This window comes from Bactrocera neohumeralis, chromosome 4 (genome assembly GCF_024586455.1).
Source record: "Bactrocera neohumeralis isolate Rockhampton chromosome 4, APGP_CSIRO_Bneo_wtdbg2-racon-allhic-juicebox.fasta_v2, whole genome shotgun sequence".
NCBI classification, from domain to species: Eukaryota; Metazoa; Arthropoda; class Insecta; order Diptera; family Tephritidae; genus Bactrocera; species Bactrocera neohumeralis.
In genome coordinates, this window is record NC_065921.1 from 45,997,616 (window position 1) to 46,006,887 (window position 9,272).

A 9,272-nucleotide genomic window follows, 5' to 3' on the forward strand; every position below is an offset into this window, starting at 1 on the left:
AGTTTTTTTTCAACTTTCGTCAGTGAACCGTTTGCGAGAAATTGCTCTATTCGGAAATACCTTGATATTATACATGCAATTACAATTACAATTGCTGGAACATGATAATCAGTGGAATGAAGTTAGCACACTTTTCGCGATGATCAGCCTTCAAATTCGCGTCAGTTGTGGGATACGAACAAAAATTACATTTCCGAAGACATTTTACATCGTATACGCTAAGAATTGGAAATGGGTCAATACCGGTTGATACATCCGGTGGTTTGATATCAGTTCCATATGCCGTTTATCAATTCACGAAAGATGGACTCATCAGGAATGTTTATACGAAGATTGGACAAATTATCGTTGGTGCGATTCCTTAAATGCATGCGCAATGTTAGCTGGCAAAAATTTCGATGTTGTTGACTTATACTGGAAGGTTCAAAGTCAAATTCCGGGAGACTTGCGGTCATACAAATCGATCGATCGTCTTGACAATTAAGACAACACTATGAATTAACCAGTGGAATTTCTAAATAAGTTCTTTGGAGAGGCTTGTGATGCTACCGCATCATTTGCGTCTCAAATTTGGATGTGTCGTTATTATGTTTCGCAATATGATTATGACGCACCTATCAAATACATGGGGCAGAATGCTTGATTCTACGGATTTCTTTTGAGTTCTAACGATTTGCCATTTCAGTTCAAACGTATTCCGTTTCCAGGGAAAATTGCATTTGAAATGACAATCGACAAGACACAAGGATAGTCGCATAGTGTGTGGCATAAATTTGGAAATGCTATAATTTTCAAACGGCCAGATATACGTGGCGGCTCACGAGTTGGAAAACCATCTTTTCTATACACCGGAACAGAAACCAAAAATTGTTGTTTATCAAGCTGCGTTACATTGAAAAAAAAATGTGCGTGGAGTCCCTACGCTCGGAAGAAGTTATACTTCTTAGTGATGTTCAGAAATGCATATCATTTTGTATGAAAAAAAAAAACTAGAACATTTAAATTCATTATGCACATTTTATAAAGCAAAGTCTAGATGAAGGAATTTTGACCCGGAAAGTAGTTTTGTCTCTTCGTTGCGGAAAGGAATATGCAGCGTAACCATCTCTCTTTTGTACGCTTCGAATTGGGTTGTCATATTATAATTTGCATATCTTATATCATGGTGTTTAGTCAATTTCTTGTATTCATTATTGGCGTTGCATTTGTATTGCGCACAAAACTGGGCCAAAGTAAAATGAATTTTCTTTAATACATATACATAATATTGCTGTGATTTAATTTCTATTAGTACGAAAAATATTTATTAGTATAGTATACGATGTTAAAAGGCATACAGCTTTCTATCCTATCTTGTGTTTCTGCACATGCTCATATGAATGTATGTATACGCATGTGCGAGTTCAGAAATTCAAAGAATTCGCACAAAAAAAAAGAGAGACAAAAGAAATAAAGTCACATAAAATAGTTGAGAATTTGCAAAAATTAAAGACAAACGAAAGAAAAATAATGTGCAAGCATACATAAGCGTACTGTACTTATTGACCGCATTATTTTTGCGTAAAACCTTGGAATTTATTCATTAAAATCACCACTCAGAAGTCGTTTTATCCGTTGTAAGCGAGCGATTTTCGAAGAAACATCATTTCTAATATGCCACAACACAATATTAGAAATGAAGTTCATAAACCTCACGCTGTCAGATAAAACGATATACCTCGTCATCGCGGGTCGATTTCCAAAAAATTTAAATGAAGACTAACTACAAAAATTATCCTGTAAAGTATAGCCTTAATTTTTCAGCGGCCAACGCAGAGTATTTCAACCAAAATATACGCAAAATAGTTGAGAATTCACAGAAATTAAAGACAAACGAAAGAAAAAAAGCATAACTTCAATAATGCACAAGCATACAAACATACATATGCGCAGCAGCAGCAAGAAAAGAGGTAACAATCGGCGATCTATTGTATATTTCTTTCATGCATAACCAAACCATACTTAGGACAACGCAATACAAGTGTCAATGGTGGTGTTGGTGGTAAGAGTTTCAAAAATTACGATGAGCACGTATGAGGTACGTAGGTTCGAAACCCAACGGAATTGATTTTTTAATTGAATATGTCACCAACCAAAAATTGAAACATTGTTCTACAAAAACAACAACAGCATAAGCATGGCAACATTGTGTTGTTGGTAGAAAAGCGCGAGCTGTGCCGAAAGAAACGTAGATTCATATTGAGCAAGGTTGCGCAACCTGAATCTATCGCAACCTTTTCCGAACTCGTATAAGAAGTATAACTTCAAAAAAGTGTAGCAAAATCTCAAATAAGTGATAATCAACACAATATGAATTTTTGTCTTTTCAATTCAAAAGACATAATTTCGCGCCGGACAACGGCTGCGGGGTCAGCTAGTAATACGATAAAATAAAGTAAAACTTCACGAAGCAGAAAATTTACTTGTGTGTATGTACGAATATATTAATATTCTTTAATGAAACTCAATCTTCAGTGTCACAATAAGAACTACTTTTCTTTATTTTCTTATATTATCACTAAGCATAAATAACATAGAGCTTATTCTAATTTCTCTTATTATTAAATATTATGCTGTCACGATAAGTTCTCTTAATACTCTTATATTTAATGTTGTTGTAGCATCATACATAATTTGTATGTATGTATGTAAGTATGTATGTATGTATGTATGTATACATTACTCCTCCACCACTAGAATTAACAGTACCTGGTAATTCAAAATGTAAATAAAATTTTATGTTAACAAACATTCTTTCTTTTAACTTGAGTTTTATATATTTTTTTAAATTTATTATCCTTAGACAGTAAATAGTTTCCCTCCTGTGTATAATTTGTAATTTTTTTATACTTAGGCATTGATTTACTTACTCTATTATTTTTTATAACGCCATTGGCAAAACCTTCCGTTCCAACTCTATTGGTTTTCTGATTTAACATACGTATTCTTTCAGACTTTCTTGTGTGTATTATTTAGGAAAGTTTAGCTAATTCTTGGTGTGAAACTAAGTTATTTATAAGATCGATCGGTCGTGTTTTAGTAGTAGAATGAATAGTATCATTGTATGATATTATAGCTTTATAAACATTTTCGGAAATATCGTCCTTATTATCTGAATCAGCATTAAAGAGTCTTATATGCTCGTTGAGAGTACCATGTAGTCTTTCCACATCTGCATTTCCTGTTTTTAAATAATCTGTTGTTGTGTGAAATTCCATGTCTTGGTTCTTTAAAAATTCTCTAATTGTAGCAGTGTCGATTTCGTTATCAAATATAAGCAGATTTGGTTTTCCTAAATATTGATTCCTTTGCTTAAGAGCTTTGAGTATTGATACCCACATCCTATCTTCCAGATAGTGGGCAGTTGCATATTTCGTTAGCTTGTCTATGCTTGTCAGATACATCATGCCACGCTGTGGAAACAATATATCTACATGAACGATTTCATTGTGTTTATTTGGGGTAGGTGTTATTAATATATTGTGTTTTATTGGATTTCTATCAAATTTTGCAAGTTTGCAAATATTGCAATTGTTAATGTAATTTTATATCTCCTTTTGTAATTTTGGGTAAAAATAATCATTTTTTAACTCCTCAAAAACCTCACTTATCCCTCTGTGATTATTTTTATAATGAATTTTCTCTAATAATTGCAAAAGCTGTTCTCTGTCGGTTATATCCTGTATAAGCATGTTTGATTTTAATATTTTAAGATTTTTATTTTTCACAAAATATTTAATGAAGTTAGATTGAAACTCGAGATATAACTCAATATCTGGACAAAAAACTACTGAAAGTCCTTTTACAGGGAGTTTCTCTCTCATGAAATTTAAAATACTATTTTTATCTGTTACATTTACGTTATAACGAACTTTGTTTTTGAATAATATTTGAGTTTTTACAGAATCGGCATTGGACTTTTGGATGACTATTTGAATTTTAAACATATTAATTGGTTTTTCAGTTATTTTAATGTAATCAGTATCATAGCTTTCTGCGCTATGTACTGTATTGGCATCTTCCTCAAAAATTTCATTTAGGTTCAGCTCTATTTCACTATCAACTGGCTCATAACTTAATCTACTAAGTCCATCAGCTACTACGTTTTCTTTTCCTTTTATATAGTTAACATCAAAATCGAACCCGTTTAGCTTAATTTTCCATCTTTGGATTTTCGCATTCGGTTCTTTTATATTGTTGAGCCAAACAAGGGGACGATGATCTGACTTAATAATGAATCTACGGCCTAAAATATATGGTCGGAAATATTTCGTGGCCCACCCGATGGCCAGCAACTTCTTTTCTATTGTGCTGTAGTTTTTATACTCTCGCAACAATGTTGCTAACGAGAGTATTATAGTTTTGTTCACATAACGGTTGTTTGTAAGTCCTAAAACTAAAAGAGTCAGATATAGGGTTATATATACCAAAGTGATCAGGGCGACGAGTAGAGTCGAAATCCGGATGTCTGTCTGTCCGTCCAGCTGTCCGTCCGTCCGTCCGTCTGTCCGTCCGTCCGTGCAAGCTGTAACTTGAGTAAAAATTGAGATATCATGATGAAACTTGGTACACGTATTCCTTGGCTCCATAAAAAGGTTAAGTTCGAAGATGGGCAAAATCGGCCCACTGCCACGCCCACAAAATGGAGGAAACCGAAAACCTATAAAGTGTCATAACTAAGCCATAAATAAAGATATTAAAGTGAAATTTTGCACAAAGGATCGCATTAGGGAGGGGCATATTTGGACGCAATTGTTTTGGAAAAGTGGGCGTGACCCCGCCCCCTACTAAGTTTTTTGTACATATCTCGGAAACTACTATAGCTATGTCAACCAAACTCTACAGAGTCGTTTCCTTCAGACATTTCCATGTACAGTTCAAAAATTGAAGAAATCGGATAATAACCACGCCCACCTCCCATACAAAGGTTATGTTCAAAATCACTAAAAGTGCGATAACCGACTAACAAAAAACGTCAGAAACACTAAATTTTACGGAAAAAGTGGCAGAAGGAAGCTGCACCCAGGCTTTTTTTAAAAATTGAAAATGGGCGTGGCGCCGCCCACTTATGGACCAAGAACCATATCTCAGGAGCTACTAGACCGATTTCAATGAAATTCGGTATATAATATTTTCTTAACACCCTGATGACATGTACGAAATATGGGTGAAATCGGTTCTCAACCACGCCTTCTTCCAATATAAAGCTATTTTGAATTCCATCTGATGCCTTCTCTGTATAATACGAGTACAAACATAAGGAACCAATGATGATAGCGGAATAAAACTTTACAAAAGTACGGTATTTGAAAAATATGTAAATGACGTATTATGAAATCTCGATTATCACTTTACCATGCGAGAGTATAAAATGTTCGGTGACACCCGAACTTAGCCCTTCCTTACTTGTTTTCGTGTCCATTTAGAGTTCGACTGGCAAAAGAAATAACTTTATTTCCTTGCGTCAGTACTGCTCCTAATGCAAAATTGCTTGCATCGGTAACAAGCGTAAACGTTTTATTAAAATTTGGATGCACCAGTATAGGGTCATTTTGTATCAATACCTTTCATTTTTCAAATGCCGCTTTATAGTCTTTATCATGTATGTTAATTTTTGCCTTTTTTCAGATATTTAATCAAATGGTACGCTATTCTAGAATAATCATTAATAAAGCGCCTATAGTAGCCAGTTATGCCCAAAAATTATTTAATTTCTTTTTGAGTTTTAGGTAATAAAATCTATTCAATAGCTTTTATCTTTTCCGGATTGGGTTTGATGCCATTGGGAGTGATAACGTGACCTAAAAACTCAGTTTCTTTAACAAGGAATGTGCATTTATCAACTTGAAGTTTTAGATTGGCTTCACTCAAACGCTTTAATACTTTATTAATCGCTTCCAAATGCTCTTCAATACTTGTCGACAAAATTAGAATGTCGTCTAAGTACACTAAACAGATTGAACTGATGTATTCTTTCAATACATTGTTAATCAGTCGTTGAAACGTAGCTGGTGCATTACGAAGCCCGAATGGCATACGTAAAAATTCGTAATGCCCAGTAGTTGTTGAAAATGCCGTCTTTGGAATGTCATTTGGATGCAATTCTATCTGGTGGAAACCCTTGGCCAAGTCCAGAGTCGTGAAATATTGGCATTTACCTAGCTTATCGAATATATCATCAATATTTGATATGGGGAATCTATCTTCGACAGTGACATCATTTAACTTCCTATAATCAATTACAATGCGCCATTTTTGCTTATTCGACGAGTCTAGTTTTTTGGGTACGATCCATATAGGACTATTATATGGACTATGAGAACGTCTAATAATATTTTGCTCTAACATGTTTTCAATTTGATTATTTATCTCTTCCTTGTGTATCTCAGGGTATCTATACAATTTCGAATATATTGGCATATCATGTTTTGTTATAATTCTATGCTTTATTTAATTTGTAAATGTTAATTTAGTATTTTTGTCATAAAAAACATGTTCATATTTTCATATTATTTTCACTAACTTCTCCTTTTCATAATCTGCCAGATGGTTTAATTTAATAACTTTTGTAATATTATAATTGGGAAGGACCTCTCCGAGCCGTTCGATACCAAACGAGGTTTCAGACAAGGCGATTCCCTATCGTGTGACTTTTTCAACCTGCTTCTGGAGAAAATAGTTCGAGCTGCAGAACTTAATAGAGAAGGTACCATCTTTTATAAGAGTGTACAGCTGCTGGCGTATGCTGATGAAATTGATATCATCGGCCTTAACACCCGCGCCGTTAGTTCTGCTTTCTCCAGACTAGACAAGGAAGCAAAACAAATGGGTCTGGCAGTGAACGAGGGCAAGACGAAATATCTCCTGTCATCCATCAAACAGTCGTCGCACTCGCGACTTGGCACTCACGTCACTGTTGACAGTCATAACTTTGAAGTTGTAGATAATTTCGTCTATTTAGGAACCAGTATTAACACCACCAACAATGTCAGCCTGGAAATCCAACGTAGGATAACTCTTGCCAACAGGTGCTACTTCGGACTGAGTAGGCAATTGAAAAGTAAAGTCCTCTCTCGACGAACAAAAGCCAAACTCTATAAATCGCTCATAATTCCCGTCCTGCTATATGGTGCCGAGGCTTGGACGATGTCAACAACTGATGAGAGAAAAGTTCTGCGAAAGATTTATGGTCCTTTGCGCGTTGGCCACGGCGAATATCGCATTCGATGGAACGATGAGCTGTACGAGATATACGACGACATTGACATAGTTCAGCGAATTAAAAGACAGCGGCTACGCTGGCTAGGTCATGTTGTCCGAATGGACGAAAACACTCCAGCTCTGAAAGTATTCGACGCTGTACCCGCCGGGGGAAGCAGAGGAAGAGGAAGACCTCCACTCCGTTGGAAAGACCAAGTGGAGAAAGACCTGGCTACGCTTGGAATATCCAATTGGCGCCACGTAGCGAAAAGCAAAAACGACTGGCGCGCTGTTGTTAACTCGGCTATAATCGCGTAAGCGGTGTCTACGCTAATTAAGAAGAAGAATATTATAATTTTCGATTTCGGAATTAAAGAATTCAAAGTAGTTTTCCTTATAAGACATTTCGTTATAAGATTCTTCTTCTTCAGACAAATATAAAGTCATAACAGCATTTTTTGTTATTAATTGTCTGTTATTCAAATCAATGACGCAATTTAAGTCTTTCAAAATATTATTTCCTATTAATCCATCGAAATTTTTTTAAAAGCATATTCAAAAAACTCACAGAAATAATTGTTGAAATTGAATTCTTTAAATATCGGGAATGAACAAAGTTTTGTTATCAATATTTTTGTACCTAAAGCTTTTGCTATTACATTTACATTTCGCTCCAATCTTGGATGGCAAATATCAGGGTTAATTATACTGAACTCTGCGCCAGTATCGATTATGAAATTTAGTTTTTTTATGGGGTTATTAATTATTATGTAAGGAAGGTTTCTTCGCCCACGATAGGAAAATTTACATTGGAATTTCCAATTTCCATTGGTACCACTTGTTGATTAGAACTGTTCAAACTTTTATTATCATTTATTAAATTAGACTGTCTAGTTTGATACAGATTATTATTTGGAGTATATTTTGGTATGTTTGTATTTGGGGCTTGTGAGTAATTTGATCGCCTTGTTTGTCCTGTGAATCTTGAGCTACCAGCGTTATTATCATAATAATGATCCAAATTATCAGTGGGAAATCGTTGATTTTGGCGTAAAGGTGTATAATTGTTCCCAAAGTTGTGATTATTGTAATTGTTGTCATTACCTGTATTATGGCTTTCATCATATTTATTATCGTACTGTCTGTTATAGCTTGGAGCTAATATTTTTATAGGTTTATTAGGATTTCTATAGTTATTACTAAAGTCAGTTCTTGTAGTATTTGTACTCAAATAGCCTTGTTTTGCTGGTCCAAATTGAGTGTAACCTTGGTGTCTAGCATCTAATATTATTTGAAATGCATCTTCTAAGGTCGTAGGGTTTCTAGCGAATATCATCGTGCGAGTGGGTTCTGGTAAATGGTCCCTAAATGTTTTAAGTGAAATTCGGTTTATCTCACTTGTTGTGTAAGTGTTATCGCCATGAGTTAAATTTCTGTTATGGATTCTATTTGCGAGTTTGTTAATTTGAAAATAATAATTTTCTGTAGTTCCTTGTAGTCTACAGGTTTTAAGATTGTCCATTAAATCATTACTACTAAATTTTTCACCGAAGTTCTTTGTAAGTATGTTTTTTAAAATGTCCCAAGTTGTTACGTTAGTGTATCTACATATGAATTGCTTCTCAGGTTTTGCCAACGCATTTGTTTTTAACATATCCAAAAAGTATACATCGGTTAGTATTGTCAAATTCCGAAATTGATGGTATGATGTTTTCAACTTGACTTATAAAATCTGGCAGTTGATTCTGATCATTGCCATCAAAGCTTTCAATATTTTTAATACAACTTAAAATAAGGTTAAATTTGCTCACTTCTAAGGCGTCCATTATTAAAAGTGCATTTGTTTTAAAATAATAACGTAATGAAAAGATTATGTACTATTATTAAAAGTAAATGTAAGAACAAGAAAAAACGTTAACTTCGGTGGCACCGAAGCTAAATACCCTTCACAGGTGCATTTCTGTTAGTAACTATGTGTTAAGTTTGTATGGAAGCTATATACCAAATTTCGTGAATATATCTTGTCAAATGTG

At 34.5% G+C, this 9,272-nt stretch overlaps 1 protein-coding gene and 1 pseudogene across 1 annotated transcript; both read right to left on the reverse strand.

Moving 5' to 3' along the window:
• Positions 1 to 1,590: 1,590 nt before the first annotated feature.
• On the reverse strand, positions 1,591 to 1,793 carry LOC126757728 (small nucleolar RNA U3; annotated as a pseudogene).
• Positions 1,794 to 8,005: 6,212 nt separating this feature from the next.
• Positions 8,006 to 9,065, reverse strand: LOC126755719 (probable serine/threonine-protein kinase clkA). The gene is made up of 2 exons (XM_050468464.1): positions 8,892 to 9,065; positions 8,006 to 8,794 (listed from the first exon to the last, which is right to left on the reverse strand). The coding sequence occupies exons 1-2, from the start codon at positions 9,063 to 9,065 to the stop codon at positions 8,006 to 8,008; spliced, it is 963 nt and encodes a 320-aa protein (XP_050324421.1).
• Between the last annotated feature and the right edge of the window lie 207 nt (positions 9,066 to 9,272).

Coding starts and splice junctions, on each gene's coding strand:
- LOC126755719 (XM_050468464.1), bottom strand. CDS start 9,065: ATGGACGCCTTAGAAGTGAGCAAATTTAACCTTATTTTAAGTTGTATT. Junction 8,795..8,891: donor GATGTATACTTTTTGGATAT/GTTAAAAACAAA, acceptor ATACTTACAAAG/AACTTCGGTGAAAAATTTAG.